At 39.3% G+C, this 27,412-nt stretch overlaps 3 protein-coding genes across 3 annotated transcripts in view; 2 read left to right on the top strand and 1 right to left on the bottom strand.

The window, feature by feature from the left end:
- Positions 1 to 27,412, top strand: part of LOC134814840 (myosin light polypeptide 6-like) — a 45,423-nt gene that overhangs the window by 11,006 nt on the left and 7,005 nt on the right. The gene's annotated exons all lie outside the window — the stretch shown is intronic.
- LOC134815033 (myosin-2 essential light chain-like) lies at positions 594 to 25,002 on the bottom strand. Its single transcript, XM_063823481.1, has 6 exons — positions 24,993 to 25,002; positions 2,939 to 2,967; positions 2,655 to 2,764; positions 1,534 to 1,741; positions 1,094 to 1,171; positions 594 to 908 (listed from the first exon to the last, which is right to left on the bottom strand). The coding sequence occupies exons 2-6, from the start codon at positions 2,946 to 2,948 to the stop codon at positions 877 to 879; spliced, it is 438 nt and encodes a 145-aa protein (XP_063679551.1). The 5' UTR covers positions 2,949 to 2,967; positions 24,993 to 25,002; the 3' UTR covers positions 594 to 876.
- Positions 14,527 to 16,721, top strand: LOC134815634 (putative transporter svop-1). The gene has a single exon (XM_063824182.1). It carries the CDS (start codon positions 14,534 to 14,536, stop codon positions 16,016 to 16,018), a length of 1,485 nt encoding a protein of 494 aa, XP_063680252.1. The 5' UTR covers positions 14,527 to 14,533; the 3' UTR covers positions 16,019 to 16,721.

The following is a 27,412-nucleotide window of genomic DNA, read 5'->3' as shown; positions in this document are numbered from 1 at the left end:
CAATTTTCCGTCTGCATACACATTAGAGATTTCCACCACCAGCAATACCTGGCTACATAGCAGAGCTGAAAGACAAACCCGCCCTGCCTGCAGTCTGTGTAATCTAAATCAGCATTACACAGTATTGACTGGCATCCCCCAGTTCTTGATCCAACATAGCGGAATTAGGGTAGCAAAACGAGTTTTGGTCATCGATATACTGTTTTGGAAACGATGCGCAACTTTGTGTGAAGTCATTGGACAGATTTTGTATGGGCCCTAATCATGTTGGACAGATTTTGTATGGGCCCTAATTACGTTGGACAGATTTGGTGAATGGGCCCTAATTATGTTGGACACAGTTGAACTTCACGGCTTGTCAAACTACAGAACGTATACTGCTATAAAATGATATAACGCAACGTTTAAACGATCGTTTGAACTTAACAAATTTCGGATTTAATTCCGGTCTTGATCAATATTTTTGGACCCTGTCAAATGCGTAGTATTCGCGGGCATGTTTCTATAGGAGATAATCCCAAATTAGATGATTTTCTATCTTTATGAAAGATTGATTCTGGATGTCAATGCATCAATACAAGTAAAACTCAGGATTTGAACAAGCATGCAATAATCAAAACATAATTTACAAACTGTATAAAATTGAGCCCAAATTTATACATAACACAATACAGGAGCTAGAGTTTCATACTTGTGGCGCCACAATATAACGATTTTCTGTCTTTCCATGGACTTATATCCCGCGGGTACCACCATTGCGACCACCAGGCCAGCCTCGTGCCATGTCTCCGGGGTAGAGGACCCAGCCTCGAGGTGCGCTCTGGCAGCAGGGCATCTTGCGCTGGTCTCAAGATTATAAACTACCCAGTGTTCAACTTATGCGTCTTTCATCAGTCTTCTGATAAGTTCTGAAACATAGATTGTAAAATTTTTGGTATGATCGAAGAAAGCTTTTGTGGTATTCATGCCATACCTACTAAAAATGGTCAAATAAAATCGATATAATTTCATAAAGGATTGAATAATTTAATGGACGTGCCAATCTAGTTAAGTATGTAATTATGTAATATAATTAATGAACAATGTAACTTACCATCATATTGTACGTTGCCGTTATCATCTTCAAGTCCAGCGAAAATTTGATCTACTTCTTCATCTGTCAGTTTCTCACCTTAACAGAAAACGGTAAATTAAAACACCATTTAGAAAATAAATCTGAATTTTTACTATTTGCAGAAGTTTTGACTCTGATAGAACCTATAAATCAAAATGTTTGAGCGGTTTCTTTTATGCTGTACAAGCATTGTCAGCAGACAGTGTTGAAAGCAACTTGTCACAAGTTCAACCCAAACCAATTGCCCGTTTCAACACCTCCGTGCTGCTTGTAATTGTGTTGATGAAACTTTTACCCTAATATGGTCCTTAATCCTTATAGAAAGTGTTGGAGCTTCAAATCTAATTCTAAAGAGTGAGTGAACCGCAAGTTTACAGCTAAGTAAAGAGGAAGTGAACCGCAAGTTTAAAGCTACATACCCATGAATGTCAGTAAATGCCTCAGTTCTCCGGAGTTCAGGTATCCGACAAGATCTCTGTCGAAAACTTTCATACCCTCAACGTAATCCTCGAATGTCATGGGCTTGCTGGCTCCCTTTACGGTCTCGAACACTGGCATGAATCTGTTGAATCCGAGCCTCTTCTTTCCAGCTGGGTCAATTCCTTCCATGGCTTTCTGGATCTGGGCCTGCAATATTTGGGGATTAGACAAATTAAAATCGATGTGACTCATTGTCATGAAGCTTTGATTTTTGAAAGATATGAAATCGCTGCGACCTGTTTTGTGAGAATAGTGATGATTTAATTAACAATTGTTAATCTTTATATAACTATAAAAGACTTGAAGCTGAAACATGATGGACAAAGCACCTGTCATTTAAATTATTCGGAAGCCATACGTCAAATAATTATCATTGATTGATGAAATAAATAACTTTTTGTAAATAAATTTTATCAGAAATTTATAACATCCAAGAATTTTCAAATATTTCTGTCGGTAAGTGCGAATCATTTTGTTCGGATCAATCGTGTCTGTGCTAACAATTCTTATGCCATCATAACAATATCCAATGAAGTAGTGACTAGAATTTTCAATAAAATGCACGCTATTACAGCAGGACACTCATTATGGCACAGGAAAAGAAAATTATTCAATAACAGAAGAGTAACGGTCGCAGAGCAATGTATCATTTGTAGCCTGATCCGGGTTTTAAATTCAATTATCTTCTCCGGATGGTATGATACATGTTGTTCCGGTGACCTCTCAAGTGTACAAATTGCAGTGTTCTTGAGTCAGCACTGCAACTTTTGATGCAGCAATGGCTGCAGAATACAACGTTTAGGATTTAGCTCAGTTATTGTAATTCTGTCGATTGAAACACAAGGAAACGTCTTATGGCTGGAATCTCTGTGACATTAACCCTTTTATTTATGGCGCTGTGCTTATTACAAATCATCTTATCAACTCATATCTAAAGTTATGTTTCCTGCAGACCTCGTCACGAAAGCCTGTAAGCGCTAAGGCTATCTCATTTTCGTAAATAAGTAATGGAACACGACTATCCTTATTAGACTGAAAAGGAAAAAGAATTGTTTCTTACGTTGGTTGGGTTGATGCCGAAAGCTCTCATGACGTCACCGATCTGGCTAGCCTCGATGTTGTTATCTCCAACTTTGTCGAACAGGCTGAACCCGTCCTTCATTTCTGCGGCTGCAAGAAATTTGGGTGAGTATATTAACTACATATTTTATTTTAATGTGAATCCAAATCTTTACAGTACAGCAAGACCATGGAGAAAGGATTTTTATTCGTTTTCATAAGTTGGTGAGTTTCTTGCATGAACTGCATAACTAAAGTAAGACTGATGTAATCAAATTAACTTACCATCACCCATGATAACTGGAGCTTTGGCTAAAGTGAAGAAAGGGTAAGATATCTTTCGTATTTACTTATATTTTTAATAAAATATCTATTGCCGAACTTAAACCAACAATAAAACAAATTTCAAAGTGAATGTAATATGTTAATAAGTTTAAATGAAATGGATTTGAAATCACACTGATTGACCAGGACCCTCACAAACAAATAAACAAATTTAGAACTGAAAGGCGGAGTACAAAAACTAAAAGCATAGCAGCAGCAGTAGCGAGGGAACAGTGAGCATAACTTGGAGAAACAGCGGTGAGTCCTGACAACTATGCTGTTGACAGGTATTCGGCCTGTCGTTACATGTCCACGTGACAAAACGACCGTCTCCTCGCTACCTATCAGCAGGTAGCGTTACAGTCACGTGATATTCTGGTATCACACGTGTTAAATATTCGGTGCAATTCAACCAGCCAGCTGTTTTCAACAGATTTGTTGATGTTCATCACGTGATGCCACTTTATTAAACATCTTGATTTCGTGTCGACATGTTTTGTAAAAAAGTGTGCAAACTGACTGTAGCTACAGTACATTACCGGAATAAAACAAGGTTCCTGCTTATGTGGAGGCGAGAAGTTGACATGAAAAGCAAGAGCAGCAAATATAAACTGTCTCCAGGAAATCTGAGGAACCCGGTTTTTCTAACACATCGACACACGACGTAAAATTAAGCGCTGTCACAGCAACCATAATTGAAGTCAGACATCGACTGCCATGGCCGAAATATCTGCAGCGTTACAAGAACTGCAGTGTAAAGCGTAACTAGCGACTGCTAACGTTGCAGCTGAAGCACTAGTAAGGGAGCTTAGTATCAATGTTCAGTATCTATTATTTTATTAGATAATCATCCCCGTCCGATGACAAGGTGCATTCGTTAGTGAATTGTACCTGAAGCTGGGGAATCGCACATGAAGCTTAGGCCAGGGTGGCTAAAACAAAGTAATGTTGAATAAACCGAAGAATGAGGCTTGCAAGCCGGCAACACGGCGTTAGAAGTGTGCGGTCACGTGACAGGACTAATATAGTTAGCCCACGTGACCGCGCGCCGCTGCTAATACTGTTAATATATTAGAGAAGCCCCTCAACTCCACACCCAGCAAGCTCAGCGCTTATAGGATGTTCCCTGTGTGAGGATAAATAAATTGTTCTGAAGTCTCCTCGCATTGGCTGCTCTGGAACGAAGGACTGGTCATTGGTCCTCCCTCAAGACACGTGACAAGTGCAGAGTCATGTGTTGCCCTGGAAATGTCACGTGGGTTAAGAAATGTCACGTGCAGTTTGCACTTTTGCTCGAACTATGCGTACATTGCAGCGTTTGAAGGAAGCAGGTCAACTTATAACTTTATAACGTGAACCTTTTTTTGCAAAATTCTCCAGAAACTTCCTGCAGCATATCTGTGTTATGCTGTCAACACAGACTTCGACAAAAACAATCAACATTTGTTATCGATACTTAAATAATAGTAAGGGAGTTCAGCATTAAGACCCAGCCTTGAGACCCAGAACTGTTAAAATTTACTAGCAGTATTCGTACAATTGCAAATTAAGTGTACAGGGGCTAAAATTAGCGTTTATTATTGCTGTAAGAAAGAGGGAAAATTACCTGTCATCTTCTCTTATAATATGTGGCCAGTGTCCAACCTTTACATTACATCTAACAGGTTACATCTAACCTGAACCTCGGAGAGGACAACAACTATTCATACGTCTCATTTGAATATAAAACTTTATTTTTTCTCCGTTCCATGGCTTAATTTACTGTGAAGCCGCAAAACCTATTGTAAGCGTTAGGAATAAAACCCCGAATGTGTTATTATAATAGAAAAAAAGTCTTTTCTTAAGAAAGCAAACTTACCTTATAGTAAAATGTATTCTTGTTTGGAATTCCTTTTAAGCTTCTAGTTTCGTCAGTTATGAACGAAATAAGATTTAGAGAGGGCTGAACAGATTTTTGGACTAAACAAAATTCCAAGTCCAAAAAGTCAGGGGGGTGGTTTTGGCCACGCCCATTTGTGTTGTTATCATTTATATATCTCAGCTTCTGAACATCGTTAATAAAATTTTGGGTAGGCTCAAATTAACTGCAATATCTATATTTATAAATATAGCCAATTTATGAAGCAATTTTTGAATATCAATAAACAAAATTAAAATGCTCACTTTTCGAGTCATTGGCAAAAAACTAATTTCCGGTGACGAGAAAACACGCATGCAGCATTTAGGGCTAGGAGGGTTCTAAAAAGTTTCAGATGGCTGCAAACGACTCGCAATAGCTATGTCAACGAAACAAAAAAGAAAACTGACAATTTAGAGCTATTTTTGACCTAAATACGCGTGCTTTTTTCTTCAACAACTCACAAAATAAGTAATTTAGGACATATTTTGTTTCATAAGCTAGTCAGGGCCAAGTCAAGTTGTATTTAGGGCCGTGAGATGGATTCGGTAGTATCCAGATAGCCCTACTCCTGTTCGCGAACAACCGTTCGCGAACAGTTGTTCGTGAACAGTTGTACACCATATAATGTAATATGCAATATGACCGATTCAATCTATTTTTTTTAAACAATTGGTTACCAGATCATATGACCGCATATCAATCATGAAATTGAATGGTATGTATGATATCTTGGAGGCAATTAGTTACGACTAGCATAATTTGCCATTAATTGTTTGATTGATGTAGTCTGATGATAGTTATTCTTTATATACCTATTTCATGATGTGAACTGATCTCGTATTCGTATCATTAATTAATAAGCCTTGACACCGCTTATTGAAATTCGCGTGCGATAATGTGAACCAACCGTGCTAATTGTATTCATTGTATTCCTATGATATGGTAACCATCATGTCATAAGTTGTTCGCGGACAACTGTTCACGAACACCTGTTCGCGAACAGGGGTCGGGCTATCTGGATACTGCCATGGATTCGTTGGGCCGGTAAACATTTGTTGGGGCCAATTTTACTTCGTCTGAAAGAAACAAGGTGGCGCATATATCATACTTACATATTATAGAGTTGTGACACAGTTTTAGCGGAGATAAAATGCTATACAGTACAAGGACAAAAGAAAATCGCGATTATTTAGGCCAAAAATCGCGGCGCCGCGACATGCCAAACTAGGAAAAATCGCGGCGAAATTCTCGAAAATCGCGGTGAAAGATAATGTATTCGTAGAGCAAAGTTAGATGTCATATATATTCGTTAACTAGCTTGTACATTGTTAGTCTAGTTAGATTAGCTTTAAATACTGAGCAGAGCTTGCTTTTAGATCAGCCCTTCCAATCTTTCCGAACTTTTGAGATCAGATGATCCTCCCCCCAGAACTCGCCAGACTTCGCCAGAACGGAACTCGATGTTCCACTTCGAATCTGTACTCATAGTCATAAACAATATACATAATATCATTAGTTAACTTGTGTTAATACTTTACAATTACCATACTACACGTAATCAAACAAATAAACCCTTTTTACAATGATCGAATCACGTGTTCTGATAACAAAGCTAGAGACTAAGGGGTATGGACTATGGAGCACACTGCTTTTCATGTGTTTTATAGACTGACCATGAGTTCCTTTACACAAATTGTACTACTAGTCTTAACTATAAATCTAAAGATTATCTTTTGTGGGGACCGAGGGCTCGTGACGAGCCCTCGGTCCCCACAAAAGATAAGTATGGTAAGTTCGTACGGTACGTACCTTTAAATTAGCTGTACGGTACGTACTTAATAAAGTAGGCTGAAAGGTTAAATCCAGTTGATAGCAATGGAAACAAAATCTAGACGCGCGGTACGTGCGACAGAGAAGGGGTTAAACCCTACACTGATGCGGAATTCGAACCTATGAAGCTTATTAATCCGTCAATATACTGGAAATATTTTGGAGGAGAACTTTTTCTGCTTAAACAGTTGGCCCAAATAGTATTCAGTGTTTTAAGTTCTTCGTCAATTTGTGAGACCAATTTTAGAGATTACGAGTATATTATGGACAAGCGTAGATTAAGGTTGCGACCTGAGCTAGCTGAAAAGCTGGTGTTCGTATACTGCAACAAAAGGATGAAGCTTTGAGTTTAACGATAATTACAAGTAGTAGTAGTGTAGTACCGTTTAAGAGCGATCCGGTACACAAATTTTCCTCTTAAATCTTTTATTGTTTTAACCACTGTGTTAATTTTCGACTTCTATCTCAAAAATTATGATGATAATACTAATCAAAAATTGCAAGTAATTCACTGAAGTTGATTCTAAAAATTTGAACAAAAATTGTACCTTACAGTGCCTGTACGGTACGTACCTTTAAAAGTAGCTGAACCGTACGTACTTAAAGCCCTGTACCGTACGTACTTGCCATCTAAGGGCTCGTCGTCCGAGTATAAAGCAGACACTCCTGATCACTACGTTCGTAGAAATATTTCCTTTCCCTCATGACCTGTTGTAGGCATAGATTGTCTTAACAATTAGTCAATTTTATCATGGTTCCAAATCTCATGATTCAATGTCACTTAATAAATTAACTCCTAACTAACCTTATGCCTAACTAACCTTATGCCTAACACATTACACATTATTTTATTTCCTCATCTTTGTCTTTGTTCATCTTCTAGCACAATTCCTTAATTAAGTGGGGTGAGTCATCGTCATGTGAATGTTTGCAGTTTTCCATACATTGATTGGGGTGTCTAGTGGTCAAGTTTATGTCTAGTGTCAAGTTTTAGGGACCTTTTTGGCTTACAATGTTACGTCAGCAGACGAGTGGGTTAAGATTAAGAAATGCTTGTGAAAGTGGATTCCTGGAAAACAATTGTTTTCCATGGTTTATGCTACCCTGATCATTATGAGCCTGACGTATTTTTTTTCGGTTTACTTTACCGAAGTCCGTACCTACCTTTTAGTAGTACCTGCCTCTTGATATACGATTTTGGACTCGAGGCTTCCCGGACGGGAGCTCTGTCATCAGAGGTACGTATCGAGAATTACTCGGACCGAAATTACGTTTGTTGATTAATTGCTGCTCGGAAATTACACACGCACACACAGAAAACACACATCTTGAGAATATAAAGGTGATGTACTCATGAGATTAAGATTTGGCGATCCGCTTTTCATGAATCTCCTTCTTACTTTATTATTAGGTCATCAAGTATTTCAGTTACCCATATGTTAGCTTCGTCGTTTACAAAAGCTTTTGTGATATTCAAAGGGGTCACGAAATCCTCTCCGAACCTCCACGTGGTGTGGCCTGGTTGGCACTAACGGGTGGTATGCTCTCTTGTTGAGTACAAAGGCTGGGACTTGCCAACTCAAAGTTCCCATTATAGGAACCAGGAAGTCAACACTAACAGCTACCAAGCACCAGGAAATTTCTCTTTCAGATATCAGGTTACAAGATAGTACACGCACAAATGACGACACGTTAGACACAGATACCTAGCTCTAAGAGCTATTAAATCACCAGGAAATTCTCTTTCAGCTTTCAGGTCCCATCGAAGTCACCCACCACAGAGCTATGGATTCCAATTCGCTCATTCTGACTACAAGGACACACTGATAATGAGTAGTCTTGGCACTTCTCCCTCCAGTAACCACTTTTCAGGTCTTCTCAGCTAGACAGCTAAGGGCTCATCTTGAGGCCATCACATTTAATTTAGGATTAGGGGACCGCCGGGACCGGGTTAGCTTTGCCACACTCTTCATTGAAGTGAGACTGGACGCTCTACAATCATCTAGTAGCAGCAGAGTTTGACTGACACCCTGGAAGTGTCCCCGACTTAATCGTCAAAACATTTCACATATACTATCACATAGAAACACTAATATAAGAATAGGGCTCGGAATTCCTAGATTCGTAACTTATTTATGTCGCGTGAAATCGAGACAGGAAGATCGCCCTAATTTTTTGGATTGTGGCTAACTGTCAGACAACGCAATAGAAACAGTGTTAAAATACACATTTTTATTCATGTGCTGTGGCGCCAATTTAATTGATAAAATCTTCAAATTAACGACACTTGATTTGACTTTTATCTTTCGAAAATTGTGGTTGTATAATGTGCATAATATACACAAGCATCAAATAATTGTCTTATAAGTTTACGTACCTTACAAGACTTTTTCATAACGTACGAAATGCGACGGTTTTCCCGAAATTTCGCCATATTTTCGGACCGCCAAAATTTCGGTCGTCGTAATAGAATCCGTCGCATTATTTTTAGCTTATTCCAATAATTGTGGCTTCATCGATTCATTTTGTTCTTGAAAAGTTAGTGATATGATGGTGGGACAAATAAACACAATATTCCATGATGAATTTAATGTCAAGTAATACGTTTTAAATTTACAATAAATTACATTTATGTGCTAACATAAACGTCTTATAAGAGACTAAGTCAAGATAAACAATTTAATACCAAACTCAATAAGTGAAACTGAAAGAGTCGAGCCGGACCCCTTAGAGGAAGCCGAAGATGAAGAAATCGATTTATAAGTTTCATTTTGTTTCAACATGATTTTACCGATTTTTAGAAAATTTTGAATTTCCTTTGTGTCAGAAAACAAAATGATGAAAAATACCCTTATTTTCTGTGACGTCCGAAATGTGACGGTTTTTGTTCAATTTCGCCATATTTTCGGACCGCCAAAATTTCGGTCGTCGCAAATTGGTCCGCCACAAAAATGTCTTGTAAGGTACTGCTGTGTAATGTTGTAGGAAGAAAAACATTCAATTACCAAACGCTAAATAACAGTACACGTTAGTAAGAACCTATTACCTAAACTAACCTTAAATTATGAATAGTTATTTCTTGATACAAACAATTACTTGTTAAGTTCATGGCAAAATATGTCCATCATCAGATTCTACTGCCACTGTCTCCATGATAGACCGTCTGGGTCGTTTCTCGGCTGGCTGGCCCGGTATATATAGACGAATTTCGCCTGTTTTGGGGTCGGTGTTGGGGATGCATGTGTCCTTCAACCTCATGCGATAACGTGTGACACTCCCTGTCTTTACATAGTGCTCCCAGTCCTTCTCTTTGTAGTCACAGTCGCTGAAGTGGTCGCTGCAGACTCTATAGGTTTTTAACCTCCTAACGTCATGGTCGGCCCTGTTCACTCTTTTATCCCATGCTGTTCGACGTTTTGCATCGCTTGGGACGGAATGAAAAACCAGAAAGCTTCTCCTACTACTCATGGTGTCTCTTCCCTCACGGTTGTTACAACCTCCGACTGCACAATGACTTACCATCAACCGTCTTTTGATAAATTTTAACTAGTAAAGAGTTGTTGCAGTGATAATGGAATGAAGCTAAACTAATATATTTAGTAATGTCATAATTGCAAAGCTTGAGCTACTATACTCTGAAAACACGTGCCGCAGTCGACAACAAACGCGAAAATTTGTAACAGCTCTGACTTAGTTATTAATTCTTTAATCGGAAGATAAGACTTTTATCTACGGGGTACAGACTACGGATACATATGTTAGGTTCGTGTCTACACATTGCACGTTATTCAAGAAAGCACACATTCGCAAGCTTTAAAACACTAAGACCGTACAGAACGAAAGTAAACAAATTGAACACTGATCGTGCTACATTCAAATTCCATGAAGTGAGCTGTCTTTAATTGCTTGAATTTAGGAACTAGATTAATCGCTGTACACCAAATTTAGGAAGATATGTGAAATACAATGGTTTAAACCTGATGGTAATCTTGTCGGTTCAACAAAAAAACCAACAGAAAACTTGTTATGGACAATTAAAATCAGGTGTTTTTACACATGTCGTATATGCTATCCCGTCACCTAGCCACAACTTGGAAAAATGTAATTGATATGCCCCATATTATCTCAGCTTGTGAAGCAATTACGACGGAGCTATTTTGGGATTGTGGCAAAATTACCAAGCCTAGATCACTACCCAAGTTTCGAGTATTTTTGAAGAATTCGCAAATTTACACTTCATGATCTCTTTACTGGTTCTAATCAGTTTCTACAGCGGAAGATCTCAACGCTCGAAAACAGTTCATCTCGGACATCCTGCAGAGATGCTTTATCACAGCCTTTCCCATTACACGGGGAACCCTTAGATCTACAGTACCCTGGTGGACAGCATAGCTCACTAAAGCATAGCGGACCTCTTTAGTTCTGAGACGCAAAGCTAACCGGACCAGGAATAAACAACAATGCAATGCTTCGGGGATGCAGATAGGACATACAACTTTTAACGAATGCATTACTAAAACTTTGGATTCAATTTGTTAGCTCGACAGCTTCAAGACTCCAGGGGTCTGTTGCATTGATAATTTGATATTTATTATTTTATGATTTCGTATATACTTTGGGAGTCCTGGCGTGCAGCTAGCAGGAGTTGCATTCTGTGGGCACGGCGATAAGACCTCCCTCTTAAAGTAGGAGGCCAGAAATCGTTGACCAGAGAGAGAGAGAGAGAGAGAGAGAGAGAGAGAGAGTGAGAGTGAGAGAGAGAGAGAGAGAGAGAGAGAGAGAGAGAGAGAGAGAGAGAGAGAGAGAGAGAGAGAGAGAGAGAGAGAGAGAGAGAGAGAGAGAGAGAAATTCAAAGGGAAACATTGCAATAAATTCAGAATTCTTGGAGCCTTCTTGGGCCAGAAATCGTTGACCAGGAGAGAGAGAGAGAGAGAGAGAGAGAGAGAGAGAGAGAGAGAGAGAGAGAGAGAGAGAGAGAAAGAGAGAGAGAGAGAGAGAGAGAGAGAGAGAGAGAGAGAGAGAGAGAGAGAGAGAGAGAGAGAGAGAGAGAGAGAGAGAGAGAGATAGGGGGAGAGAGAGAGAGAGAGTGAGAGAGAGAGAGAGAGAGAGAGAGAGAGAGAGAGAGAGAGAGAGAGAGAGAGAGAGAGAGAGAGAGAGAGAGAGAGAGAGAGAGAGAGAGAGAGAGAGAGAGAGAGAGAGAGAGAAATTCAAAGGGAAACATTGCAATAAATTCAGAATTCTTGGAGCCTCATGGAATTGCTAATGACTATTGACTAATTCTACCTTTCACACTTGAGCACTATTTAGTATTTACAGCGTACACACTAACCTTATCTGCAGATTGGTGTCATATTAATTTAAATGTTGTTAATAATGGTTTGTCCTTGCTATTCGCTTGTTTGCTTTAGCAAAGTTTCTGATCGCGAAATTATCAAGATGAGCAGCTCACGAGGAGATTGATTTCCATTCTTCTTAATATTGGCATCTGTTGTCATGGCAACTGTTAGTATGACAGGAATGTCAGATTATTATTTTGTAAGACTGCTGCCCCTCAGTGTAACTGTAAGACTGATGTGCCAAGTCTCCTCAGATCTGAATTATCAAACAAGAGCAATACTCCAGTAGCAGTTCCAACCCTAGGAGCAAAATTTCCAGATTACCCTCAGACTAACTGCAATGGCCATATTTATATACAAGCTATGAAGCAACATAGGGTCTTTTAACTTTTTAACTTATTTTCTTACCTTGTGTCCTACTGGATCTATATCGCTTAGTTTTTAAAATATTCATTAAAAAATGTTTTACCTTCGCTTGACGCTTAGTGGCGAAACTTACCTGTGGGCCGCCCCCTCGCTAAATTCCGGATGAATACAGTTCCGGACGGATATGCGGCTTAATATCCGGTTTCGGTCTGGTTTAGGTTGCGTGGCCGTATATCAACTGGAAATTTTAAGATTTTTCAGGCAAATTGTATTTAAAAAACTTCATTTGGGGTTTTTAGGTCTTTAGGTAACATTCCGGGTCCTCACAGTCTCATCTTGAGACCTAAAAGCATGTCTCGAGATCTGACCGGTTAAAAAGTCTATATGCCGGGTCCTTAGCTAGCATATGATTACAGGGTCTAATATATATATATATATATACACGATTTCGTGCACTTCATGCCATTAGAGTTATCTTCTTCTTAATTATAATTCAAAGAATTATTTATGTATGTATGTATGTATGTACGACCGCCCAGGCCACGTGCAAATTAGACGAGAAATGATTGTTTTAACGTCAATTTGATCGGTTTTATTGATATTACGCTGTGTTTAGTGCGAGCTACATTTTAATGGGCTGTATCTTCGGTTGTGTAGGATATTTTGACGCGATTTAAACTTACTAACAAAAATACTACTAGCTTCCTCCCTGTGACCACGGGTTTTCTAGTCTATATTATAATTCAAAGAATTCCCTTTGTTTGTACAAATGTTTGTACGACCGCCCACGTGCAAATTAAGTAAAAAGCAAAAGGTTGCAAAGTAACCATGGTAACGAGGGTTGTAACACGCACGTGCACGTGCAAATAATGTTTGAACGGCATTTTAGGAGCAACATTTTAATCGGCTGTATCTTTGGTTATGTAGCATATTTTTTGACTCTATTTAAACTTACTAACAAAAAATACTATTAGCTTCCTCCCTGTGGCCACGGGTTTTCTAGTATATATATATAACTCTAATGGCATGAAGTGCACGAAATCGGAAATTTCAAAACTGTTAGGATACGTTTTTTAATTGTCTGAGATTTAGCAGCAAGCGGTCGGAAATCTTAAAACTTTTTAGTAATCTTAACACTTGCCACTCGGTACCAGTCTGAAAAAAAAAGGAAGATTGATTGATATCTGACCTATTCCAGTCCTGCAGCCAAATCCCTAGACAGGTACCTACTGAGGTATTCGGTTCCTGAGTTCCTAGTCGTATGTGATTATACCAAATGTGTTATGTGGTCAATTAGTCAATATACAGCTAAGCGTACGCTATAATATAGATCTATAAAACGGAGCACGAGTTACTGGGGCGCCATGAAAGCCCCTCGTTTCTCCGCAAAGTCTCTCTCATTAAGTGCTAACTTCAAAGTAACTTTACAACATCATATTCCACATAATTGCAGTTCACATTCAGACATATTGTGTGCACAAGATAAAGTGACTCGATTTCAATCTGTTAAAGTATTTACTCCAGTAGCAGGGTGTAGTTGAGTGTGCACTACGATGTACAGAGTTTTTTGATACTGAATTGGGTTAAATAGGTCATTGGTAACTCAAATACAGTGACTTTTAATGCTATAATATTATTTAATTAAAAACGAAGAGGTGACTCGATTTCAATATCAGTTTATTGACTATGATCTAGTTTTAAACTAGTCCCTGTCAATCCTGCCTTTCAATGTCGTAACAAGTTATATATTATCCAAACATCACTAACCAATAACCATAAAGCTATAAAGCTTATATTGAATAGATGTAGTTTGTAGTTGAATTTGAAAGTTTGTACATTCATACAGCAGGAAGCTCAATTTACAGATTTACACTTATAATCTTCTCACTAGTGGTCTCATATGTTCGGTGAGAATTGAGACGTTCCCCGTGTTAAGTTCTACTTCTCTCTTAGTAACATGTTTATTGTTAAGTATAAATTCGTCATTTGATTTCTGTCAAAATTCTTTAATAATTTGATGATCGCTATTAATTGCGGCTACGCTATTCCATATTTATCTACAGAAATTATAAAAGAGCTTATTCTACACATACTAACGGTGCATACCAACCAGATTTTACGTTAATGGAAGAAGATGAAAAGAGACTTGTCAGTAATGAAGACGATAATCTCACAGTATACGGTTCAACATCAAACCAACCAGAAGAGACACTGGTCAGTGACAAAGACAAAGATCCCACAGAAAATAGTTCAGAAGATAACACAAAGGAGCTGAATGAGATCTACGAACTGGTTGGCCTTGGTCCGGCCCAGTATCTTTACTGGATATTAACTGTACTTGTAGCATCTTCTGACTACGTAGAACTAACACTTCTCTCAGTAATCCTCCCTACTTTGAGGTGTATCTGGGACTTATCCTACGTGTTTGAAGCAGCAACCACTGTGGCAGTATATGGCAGCTATGCAATCTGTGCGGTGGTGTTTGGGAAGATAGCAGATAAGTACGGGAGAAAGCCGGTTATAAAGTGGGCTACAATAGTTCTGATGGTGGCTGCTACCGCTGGTGCTGTGTCCCCCAATGAGTGGGTCTTCCTTCTGACTAGAGTTCTGACAGGGGCTTGTGTGGGAGTTAACATCAGCTGTATAGCCTGCTACTGCACCGAGTTCTCTGAGAGTCGTTACCGTGCACATGGGAGCTTTATTTTCAGTGTCTCCATGAAACTAGGAAAGGTTGGGGTTAATGTTCTCGCCTATCTGCTGCTTCATGTTATAGGTTGGAGATGGTTTATCATTGTCTGCACAATTCAAGCTGTTCCGACACTTGTAATGATTATTATACTTCCAGAATCTCCTCGTTATCTGTGTGCTAATGGACAACAGGACAAGGCAATGAAGGCTATCAGGTGCTTGGCACGACTCAACGGAAAGGAGCTATCGGATGACTTACAAGTGGTTTGCTGCTCCGATCAAGATTCCGGAAGTTATTCCAAGCTTCTCAGCAAGGAACATAAGAAATCAGTCATAGCTCTTTCTGTGATTTACTTCAGCAATATCTTCGTTGAGTATGGTCTTATCACTCTGCTGCCCCTACTATTTAGTTCCGATATCTGTGGCGCTGGAGTGGCACCAGAGCATATATGCCAAAACCTCTCTCAAGAGGACCTTGCGAAGTTGTCAATTGTAACTTCTACACAAATTGTCGCAGCGGTTGGAGCATTAATTCTAGCCCTAACAGTGAATCGTTTGGTACCATTGAGAGTAGCTATTGGTTTCGCTGTGCTCTCCATGATGTGTTTTTTTGTGTGCGTAGGTCCAGTATTTACATTATTAACCTCAGTGGTTATCAAAATGTGCATAGCTGTGTCCAACACCTTAATCTGGATAATGATGCCAGAAAGCTTCCCAACTGATATTCGTTCCACGGCTATTGGGTTCATTAACGGATGGGGGAAGCTGGGAGGTTTGTTAGGCGCGGGTTGTGTCTACTTGTTGTTTTATACAAACCCATACGCTCTGATAGGACTTTACAGTGCTGTTGCTCTAATTGGGTTTATTAGCTCTTTGGTCTACGATAGGGAGACGAAAGGAGAAGAAATGAAAGAAACTTGAATTAGAATCGAGATTACCGTAATGTTCTACAAGGATACAAGGATACAAGGAAACAAGGATACAAAAGTGATAATTATTTTATTGAATTGACAATAGTTATAATTCTGAAATAATTTAAGGTTACACAATTCTAGTTATTTACAAATGTGTAGGGATAAAATAGAAATGTTTTATAATACTATTTTTGAGGTCCTATAGCATTATGCATTGGCCAGTATTTGAGTAGAAATCTGGGCTCTTATAGTAGGCTGTAAAATTTTCGTTCACAGAGAGAATTGAATGGATTGCTCTTGCTGTGGCAGTAAATTTTGTAGGGTCTAGTGTTTTATCGGATAGCAAACCGGCTAGGTCAGTAATATTTTTGGGATGGAAGTTAAAATTTTCTCTAACTGAGGAGTAGAGTAAACAGTCAGTTAGAACATGAATTTCGTCCTCAATAGGCTTAAGCCCCTTGCTGAAAAAGCAAAAAGTGCACCATCGATGTTCTCTTGGTACTAGGGGGGTTTCGTAACGGCCCCTCTCAATGTAAAGATTGTGGCAGCTAATACGAATATAATTGTACCATCGTTTTGTACAGTATATGTACTATGTAGTACATAGTAGGACTAGGAGGTCCAGTCATGCACGATAAAAATAAACTTGCTCAGATTTTCAAAATTGTTATACCACTGTTTTCTAAAAAGTGTAGTGTGAGATTTTTCACAACACCAAATTTGTTATACCTTTTTGGAATGATAAATGAGTTTTGCCTAGTTGCCATATTTTATGACGCGCGGATTTTGGAGCTGGAGCTTCAATAAATGTTTGCTCTAACCAGAGCCCTCTCGCTTGCAGTAGCTCGCGATACACATGGCTCGACCGAAACAAGCACGTCACGCAGTACGCGTATGCCGTATACACATGGCTATGTGAAAATAAATTTCACTAAATGTCCACAATATTCACTAAATGTCCACAATATTCACTAAATGTTTTGTTGCTGCTGATAGTAATCTGATAAGCTGATAACGCGCGGCCTGACCTGCCTTTTAGCCACGTCTTGTTAACCAGTTTACATCCAACACCTACTTTTACACCCTCTATACCATGTCTTCTGAGCCTAGTTCGAGTCCTACTAACCTAAGCTTGATCCCCTCGAGTCCTCTGGAGTCCCACAGCCCTACCTCTAGTTCGAGTACCACGACGCAGAGCGACACATCTGAAAAGGGGTTGCTGGGCAGTGGTGCCCCCACCACTGCCGCAGATCAAAAACACTGCTCGGCAAACCCTCAAGCTGAAGGTAAGATAAACGTCGAAAATCACAGTACGCAGACAGAGTTTGTTGGTTTTTGGGTACCTACTTTTACGCCAGAAACTTGCCTCGAGCTACTGCCGTCACTTACACCGGACCAACTTTATCGTGAATCTTTAAGTGCCGGACTCTGTAAATCTACAAACAAAACGCTACGAAAACCATACATGACAGCAAAGCTAAATCTAGACTCTAGATACTATGATCATCTTATCAGAAATCCAACTGATAGGCAGACTATACACGGTAATCTAACCTCCGATTTTTGCATGCTGCTGGAAAAAGCCGAACAGACGCTTGACGAATACAAGGAGGTGATAAGGAGCTCTAGTTCTCTCGTCGCTAGGAACTCTACTCCCAACACTACTTCGGATCCCTCAACCTTCGTCACAGGTTCGCCAGCCGGACACGAGGAAGTACTAGAAGCTACTCCGGTAAGAAGTTTGCGATCAAAGTTTGAGTTTGAAACGCATAATGTTTGTGATGGACTGGACTTTCAACGCATAGGATCACGTGACGTCTCTTACTTCGGCTCCAGTAAATACAGTTACGGCAGTATTACCCATCGTGCTAAGGCCTACCCACCATCTGATCACGCTGTAAATAAGATACTAGACTGTATAGCTGACGAACTAGACGATCCCACCTTCAATAGGGATAACGTTACTTGCATGGTCACTAGATACCAGACAGGCTCAGACTCTATCCCGTTTCACTCTGATAATGAAACAGGCTTAACAGGTGAAATCATCACTGCCAGCTTTGGGGCCACTCGCACCTTAACTTTCCGTAACATAGTCACTGATGAGCGACGTGAACACGAACTAAGGAATGGCACAGTGTACGCAATGACCACAGAGTCTCAGTTTTTCTGGGAGCATGCGATACACCCCGAACCTGGCGTCACCTCGTGTCGTGTGTCAGTGACCTTTAGACGCATAGACAAGCCCATGCGCACGCACATTCCTAAAATCCATGAACCGTCAATAGCACCATCCGACCCCCTGAGACCCTCCAAACAGACTGTCCTATACCTTACTGACTCTATGATACGTAACACCTCATCATCTTTCCCCTCTAACTTTCGTGTCATAAAGCGTGACATGTACCAACTCACGGACTTAATGAAGTTTGAAAATTTTTTTGAAAACTGCGATTATGTGATTATATCTTCCGGTATTAATGATTTGTCGAGATATGACCATAGAAGCTATACACTTTCCCGTGAAATTAGGGACAATTTTAACTACTTGTTTGCTAGATATCCAAAAACAGTGTTTGTTTTCAACTCCCTTCTTAGAACGAGATTTGCATGGTTAAATAAGGAGGTTGATTTGTTTAACCGCTGCATGTTTGACTTTAGTCTGATCGAAAATCGTAACTTTTGGTTTTTCGACTCCCACCATATTTGTAGTGTGATATTTAACAAAGGGTTTGAGATTTTAGATAGATCTGGAAATGGGATTCACATTACTCAGCTGCCCAAGAGTGAGATAGCTAACTGTCTGGTGACCGGTGTTCAAAAACTCTCTATGCGAAGCGAGAAAGTTCGAAAGCACTGGCCATTAAGGCGGGAGTTTGTCTCGCTCTTGCCTGGTAACTAACGGTTAAATACAAACTCACAAAGCCGTACCCCAGCCTACTACTTATACTTGCCGCGCCAAAATTTTCACAAAATTTTTACAAAATCTTTAAGGGATTATAGCTTACATCTTATGGTTATAATGAAAACCCTCGCATAAAAATATATAGTCATGCCCGTGCTCTTATCAGCTTATCGTAAGTTACTAGAATTCTTGCCCGAGTTTTTTAAACACTTTAGAATAGTTCTGAAATCAGTACCGCTATCGTAATATTGTAATATTGTAGACTACGTTACGATTCTATCTACACACAGAGCTGTATAGTTCTTGATAGGTAGGTCTAACAAGTTTTCTTTTTCATCTTTACGCTTTCTCAGCACACAGTTTATTCCTCATTCATTCACACGCACACACATTAGCATTTTATACATTTTCTTAGACTGTACAAGCTATTCTATACACCATACTATACACTCTTATCTATTTAATATCTTACTTAATTATCCACAGATATCTGGTATTTACACATCTTGAACAATGGTTGAACCTAGTTTCAAATCACAATGCTCAAGTTGCTTCGGGTGGTCTTATGCTCCTAGAAATGTTTTCATTTGTCCTGTATGTGACAAACCAGTTCATAAAAAATGCCTCAAAGATTATCTTGGTTGTATTACATGCTGTCTAAACCTAATACCTGGCTATAGAGTAACTTCCTACGAACTTAATGATAATTACAATACAATAACCCCCACTTTTAACCCCTATATTCGTTCTCACGTACTGAATCAAATAGGCGAACTTACTGATGAAATAGATTCCAGCGAAATCGATCTCAACAATTGTATATCTGAGATATTGGTTAGCTGTAAGTACCAACACCCTGATAATATCAAGACCCCTAGCAATCGCGAATTTAAGATACTTTCGTTAAACGTTAGATCACTCGTGAAGAATATCTCAAATTTTAGAGAAGAAATAGAAACATTCTCCAAATTTGACCTCATCTGCCTTAATGAAACCAACTGTAAAATTTCTAATCTTCCTAATGGTCTGAACGACATTGAAATCGAACAGTTTTACGAGCCCTTTATCAAAGAACCTGCACGTAAATCTGGAAAAGGAGGTGGTCTTGCGCTCTATGTTAACAAACGCGTTTGTGATTACGATAAAATACAGGAACTCGAACTCAATCTGAGTCCAGAAGAAGTTACTTGCGGAGAATTTCAATTGCTTAAAATCAACAATTTTAAAAACGGAAATAAGACAAAAATCATCGTAAATTTCTACCGCTCGCCATCCACAAGCCCTAAAAAATTCCTTGAAAAGTTTGAAAACGTGCTCAGGGGTCTTGATAGACACTCCAGAAAGCAGATAGTCTTCCTGGGTGATGCAAATATTGATCTTATAAAATACGATACCGACGCTTACAGCCAGGATCTTATAAGCTTACTAGAAAAATATGGGTTTGCCCAGACTGTCTCCAAGCCTAGCAGGGTAACTGACCACAGTGCAACGCTTATTGATCACGTGTATACTAATCACGTGACCAACGTTATTAGTTGTAATGTCGTGACGTTGGATATGTCAGATCATCTCGCGGTTAGCACGACCATTAGTTTAGGAGCCACACCTAGTTTGAACGAGCGATTCCGTAGTCAACGTGTAAAGAACAACAACACTAGCTTGAAATTAGAGGCCCGTGTATTTAACGAAGCTAATCATGCTAAATTCAAAGAGCTTATTGTAAGTGAGACCTGGGATGATGCTACCTCCTCAACGTGCGCTGATGAACAATACAATTCCATCTATCAAACGTACATGAAACACTACAATACTGCATACCCCCTGAAGCGCGACAGTTCGAGAAGAAAATTCGAAAGAGCTGACCCAAAGCCTTGGATCTTACCCTGGCTTGAGGCGGCATGCAACCGCAAGAAGTTACTTTTTTTTGAAAAAACTATAAATCCATCACAAAAAAACTGCAACGCGTATGATAAAATGAAAAAGTTTTGTCACAAACATGTGAATCTAGCCAAAGAAAAGTACTATAAAAAAATGTTTGACAAATACCAAAACTGCTCTAAAAGTCAATGGAAAATTATCAATGGCCTCCTGAACCGTAACAGAAAAAAGTTCGGACACACCCGTCTGAAGGACGACGATGGCACGATTATAAGCTCCGATCTGGCAGTCGCTGAGAAATTTAACGGCTACTTCTCCGGTATTGCAGCCAGTATCAAGAGGCAAATCGCTGCCCGTCGAACCTTTGACCCAGGTGGTTTCAAGCATTTTCTTAAGGCTTCGTGTAGTAACTCGATGTTTCTTAAGCCTACATCACACGGTGAAGTCCAAAAGATAATATCAGGGCTTAAGAACAAGTCCACACTCGATTGTAAAATTGAGCCATTGAAAATTGCAAACAGCTGCGAAAACTTTACCAGGGCACTAGCTAATGTCATTAACTGTTCGTTCTCCAGTGGTACCTTCCCAAATGCTCTAAAAACTGCGAAAGTCGTTCCTATCCACAAAGGTGGTTCAAAATTAGAAGTAGCTAATTATAGGCCGATCTCTCTTTTGGGATCATTCTCGAAAATTTATGAGAAACTTATGCATGCTCGTGTTTTAGAATTTTTAGATAAGAACGATTCTCTTTTCGAAAATCAATACGGATTTCGGCCAGGAAGATCGTGCGAACATGCACTGCTCAATGCACAAAATTCTATACTACACTCTCTGAATAAGAAACAAATTTCCCTACTGCTCCTGCTCGATTACAGTAAAGCCTTTGACGTGCTTGATCATGAGACCTTGCTTAAGAAGCTTGACCATTATGGGATCAGGGGAGTCGCGCACGAATGGTTTAGATCTTACCTTTGTAATCGATCTCAATACGTAACTTTAAACGGAACTTGCTCTTCTAGCATGCCCATAGTTTACGGCGTACCTCAGGGTAGCATTTTAGGACCTCTCTTATTTGTAATTTATATAAACGACCTACCTGGAATTAGTGATTTTGCAAAGTTCATCCTTTATGCCGACGACGCAAACATATTAACTAGTGGAACCACCCTAGAAGAAATACAATTAAAAGCCAATCAGCTAATTTCACGTCTTGTAGATTGGGTAGGTGTTAATGGGCTATCTTTAAATGTAAAAAAAACGTGTTACATGATTTTCACTAGAAAAAGAATCGACTTCAGCGGCTTTAATTTGTCCATTGACAACACTGTAATCGAACGTAAGACTGAAGCAAGATTTTTAGGAGTGATCCTAGACGAAAAGCTCACTTGGCAAAAACACATTACGGCCGTTAGAATAAAGATGGGTCGCTACCTCGGAGTTATGTATAAGCTAAAGCACCTTCTACCTATCAAAGCCCGCCTAAACATTTTCCAAAGCCTTATCCAATCCCATCTAAATTTCTGTTCTTTAGTGTGGGGATTTGCCTCAAAATGTCACATTGAATCTCTGTTCACCAAGCAAAAGCAGGGAATTAGAGCTGTTATGTCAGGATATGTAAATTATAGATATAAAGACGGCAATCCCCCGGAGCACACAAAAAGTGCGTTTAGATTGCATAATATCCTAACAGTCCATAGCGTCATTGTAAAAAACGCTCTTATTCTACTACACAAAGTAAAGAACATGCCAAGCCTTCTCCCTAAATCCATCAAAGAACTTTTCCCTCACGATATTCCCACCTATAATTCCACATACGAACATAACCTTTCTTGGTTCACAACTTACAACGGCCCAACATTTAGAAATACTCTTTTCTTCAAAGGACCCATGCTCTCTATTACAAAACAAAGTAAGGATATAACTATTCCAAGTTCTACCTTTTCAATTGAAATCTTTAAAAATTCAGCTAAGCGCGAACTCCTCAAGCTGCAAAGCTCAGGAGACGATGAAAATTGGCCAAATTTCTTACTTTATAGTATACCTGGGCTAAGAAAGTCTCAAAGAGAAGGGCGCTCGCAAATAGACTACAGCACCGAGTTAGTAAGCGACAACGCGTAAAGAAAGATCACTCGCGTCAAATGACTATGATCTGCTATCAACAACATATCATTTTAATTTCACTGCCATTATGCAATGCCGAATTTACATCTGCCGCGCAAAACTTTTTATCTATTATTATTAAATAGTAATTAGCATGTTTACAAATTGCGACTTCAGCCAGTTAGTTTTGCAGACCGTTAGTTATATAGTACTTTTAGTAGGGCATTTATTTTAATATATTTATTTTACATTATTATATTTTAGTGTGACTATAATTTCATTTATGTAATAACCATTGATCAATAAATTGCGGCACACGCCAACCTCCACCGTGGGGTTTCAAAACAAACAAAATGTAAAAGTAACGTAATTTGACGAAATTTATTGATTTTCGTCGTTATAATATTATTCCATCATACCTCAAATTCCTGAAATGGGATCATACCACATACTAAGAAAATTTATAAAAACCTTCCAATTGCGGACTTTCAAAACTGTCCGAAAATCTTGGTGGATATTTTTCATACGTTGTATGACCGGATGATGATTAATCACTCTACACTCGACTGTCACGTGACTTTTTCAACCCGTTCTCTAGCTGGTTCTGAACGACTTTTCGAAAACCTAACCCTCTAATCTGATCCCAACCCTAGCTCTAACCCAATCCTAAACAAAAACATTTGCTGAAACCCTAACCCTAACGAGAAATAAGACTGACTTCCTTATACGGTCATATCACGTGATCGAGACAGTTTTTCGCCAATATCTCGTCAGGGGAGCATTTTAACCCTACTATGTCATGAGGGGTCATTCGGAATCAGCGTCCGAAAATACATCGATTGAAGTTGGTTACAACCGTCGGGGGCCCTTTTAGAACAATCTCGAAGATCGACTGTAGAGTGATTTAGCACGCTCGTGTATGACCCGCCTGTATCGTACAAACTCTTCCATAGTGAAACGACTCACTATAGTGAAACGACCGTGGGGGTCACGACGTGATACAAGTGGATATTGAAGTTGATATAGATTATAATGATGAATTAAATATATAAATGGGCCGGCCAAAAGACGTTGCTTTAAGCTGTAACATTGAACATGAACTTTGACGGATTGCGGATGTTACTCGTCTAAATTTTTTCGAAGTTAAGTAGCGAGCGCCGCTTTATTCTCGAAATATGGCCCGATGGCAAGTGGCCATCCTACAATCGGCACGCACGGCTCAATATCGATTGTCGATGGCGTGCACTACTATTAAATTATACCATATACATAGCGTAAATAACGTTGCGTTGTATTTTGACGCCTTTGGCTCTTCCCTCTGTGCCCTGGGTAGGGCGCGATTAGATTTTGACCGTTTTATTTGCTAAACGTTGTTTACCTGGGGACCCCAGGCTATTATGTTCATAAACAAATAAAGATTTGGCGGAATGACAGGCTGAGCGCGGCCCAGTAAAATGTTGTCATACGTTGTATGACCCGCCGCGCACGAAGTGCGCGGCTCCCCCTGTATCGTCGAAGATATAGTGAAGCGACAGTGGGGGTCAGTGGGGGTCACCACGTGATACAAGTAAAATGTTGTATACCTCTTGTGCACGCCGGCCGGCCGGCCGCGCGCGCTTCGTGCGCGATCAAAAGGGGAATTACATGACAGAGTGTGTCAACGTTTTATGTAAATTTGTAAATTCTGATTTCGATTTTAATGGTAAGTATTTGTGTATCACGTCGTGACCCCCATTGTCGTTTCACAATGTGCAATGGTGGTGCCGATGGCACGTGCTACGAAGTAGCGCGCGCCGGGCCAAACCATTAACAATGGTCAAATGACTTACCTGGGGACCTCAGGCTATCATGTTTATAAACATAGAGATTAGGCGGAATGACAGGCTGTGGGCTGAGCGCGGCCCAGTAACGTATGACAAATAGATAATTGATAATTTAATTGACGATGTCAATTCATGGCAGCTCGGCGCGGCACAGTAGCGCATCTCGCCGATCTAGCCAGAGAAGCCTCATTGAGTGCGCGGCGCGGCACAGTAACGCATCGCGCTACAATTGATAATTGATTGCATTTTAGTTTTTAGGCTGAGTTGAAGTATAACAAATTATTTTTTGAATGATCAAAACTGCATAGGAAACTGACCCTCGCCCTTAATAATCAAGTAATGGTCGTTTTGAATGCTGATCGGATGAGCTAAAATTTCAAGCAAAATTTAATCCTCACCAATAATTGTAAAACCTTGCATGCTAGTCTATCATATATGCAATATGTAATAAGCGCCATGAGTTGGCACAGACTTTTGTCTCTGATTTTGATAAATTTAGTACCAAAATTTGCCTCTAACTGTGAATAATGGAAATTCACCGTGTATTGACGCATGTTACTCGTCTAAATTTCTTCGCAGTAGCGCGCGCCGCTTTCTTCTCGAAATGGCCCGATGGCACGTGCTACAAAGCCAAACCATTATATATTAACAATGGTCAAATCAATCATCAACATAAATGTTATTTTGATGAAACAAGCTTAATGAATTATTGGTCATACGTTGTATGACCCGCCGCGCACGAGTGCGCGGCTCCCCCTGTATCGTAGAAACTCTACAGGGGTACTATAGTGAAGCGACAGTGGGGGTCACCACGTGATATAATGAATTATTAAGTGATAAGATTACCTTACAAGACATTTTTATAACGTACGAAATGCGACGGTTTTCCCGAAATTTCGCCATATTTTCGGACCGCCAAAATTTCGGTCGTCGTAATAGAATCCGTCGCATTATTTTTAGCTTATTCCAATAATTGTGGCTTCATCGATTCATTTTGTTCTTGAAAAGTTAGTGATATGATGGTGGGACAAATAAACACAATATTCCATGATGAATTTAATGTCAAGTTATACGTTTTAAATTTACAATAAATTACATTTATGTGCTAACATAAACGTCTTATAGACTAAGTCAAGATAAACAATTTAATACCAAACTCAATAAGTGAAACTGAAAGATTCGAGCCGGACCCCTTAGAGGAAGATGAAGAAATCGATTTATAAGTTTCATTTTGTTTCAACATGATTTTACCGATTTTTAGAAAATTTTGAATTTCCTTTGTGTCAGAAAACAAAATGATGAAAAATACCCTTATTTTCTGTGACGTCCGAAATGTGACGGTTTTTGTTCAATCTCGCCATATTTTCGGACCGCCAAAATTTCGGTCGTCGCACATTGGTCCGCCACAAAAATGTCTTGTAAGGTAGGCAAGTCAAAACAAATAAAATTATGATATCAGCTGATAAACTCGTGGCTGATTATTTAATAGTTCGACACCAAATGGTAAAAAGTGAATACTTAGTTGAAAACAGATGTTACTTTACATTAACATTCAAGAAGCAAATAAGATTGCAGCAAGCTTTTTAAAAATCTTATATGAAATGAAAGGCTCAATAGTCGATCGCGATGGTATGTAGATGTGTCGAGTAAGCATCAAAATCTATCAGTTCATGTTAGATACAAATAATAACTAAGTTGAGACAGATGATGAGACATGTTACAGTCTATAAAGTTTGGCATACTATGCAATAATATGATGCGCGCATTGTTTGTTAATTACGCTAAATATGGAGAATAGTTACTAAAGTACCAGTGAAACTCTCTGGGATAAAGGTGTTAAAGGTTGTAATATAATAGATTTATAACAAGGTTAGATAACTCTCTAGTTATAACTCTCAGATGTTCTTGGTTGATCAGTGAGTGGTGTATGATTATTACGCTGAGTGATCTGTGTTCACCATCCAAATCAAATCAATAAATATTATCTATTAATAATTTAACTGTGATTTGGGGAAAGTTCCTTGATCCACTCTTTACTAGCAGTAGCTCTCTCAGCTATACTGTCCCTCTTACTTGTGCTGGTTACTGCTCTCTCAGCGCTCACTCAGGTCCACTCTTTACTATACTTGTCTGCTCTCTCAGAGCTGTTCACTCAGAACTATATCCTCAATCTAACTTCACTGGACTGCTACGCTAGCATCCACACAAAACAACCTGGGGTAATTAAGCACTTAAAACACTGTAAGGAACATCCTCTCAGGAAGTACACAATCACGAAGTAAAACAGATCACAATGTAAAACAGGAAATAGAACAACTTACACACAAACACTTACCGGCTTCAAGTCGGACACTCTTGTGGTTGTTGGTAGGTCCTAAGCTGGTTGTTGTTGTCTTCATATTTACATCTGTATTTACATGCTTATAAAAAGAATGGTTAATAATCGACATTGTTAACATGACACAAAACCGTGCAAAATATGAAGTGACCTACCAAGTACAACCAAACCACATACAGATCAACGGTGACACTGATTATCACGTGCTCCAATCACCACTCTGGGATGCAATACAAGTAAAACAATTACATTGTAGGGAAATTTGATCGTGCGTGGTGTAACCGCGTCGAAATTCATGTTGATAAATTTTTACACTCTTGATATATATAAGCTTTCAATTTTTCATGTTGTAGTTGT

Source organism: Bolinopsis microptera, chromosome 5 (assembly GCF_026151205.1).
Source record: "Bolinopsis microptera isolate Bmic1 chromosome 5, MBARI_Bmic_1.0, whole genome shotgun sequence".
Taxonomy (NCBI): Eukaryota; Metazoa; Ctenophora; class Tentaculata; order Lobata; family Bolinopsidae; genus Bolinopsis; species Bolinopsis microptera.
This window is presented reverse-complemented; position numbering and strand designations above follow the sequence as displayed.

Coding starts and splice junctions, on each gene's coding strand:
- LOC134815033 (XM_063823481.1), bottom strand. Junction 1,172..1,533: donor GCATTTACTGACATTCATGG/GTATGTAGCTTT, acceptor TTTTCTGTTAAG/GTGAGAAACTGACAGATGAA. Junction 909..1,093: donor CGGCAACGTACAATATGATG/GTAAGTTACATT, acceptor TCTATGTTTCAG/AACTTATCAGAAGACTGATG.
- LOC134815634 (XM_063824182.1), top strand. CDS start 14,534: ATGGAAGAAGATGAAAAGAGACTTGTCAGTAATGAAGACGATAATCTC.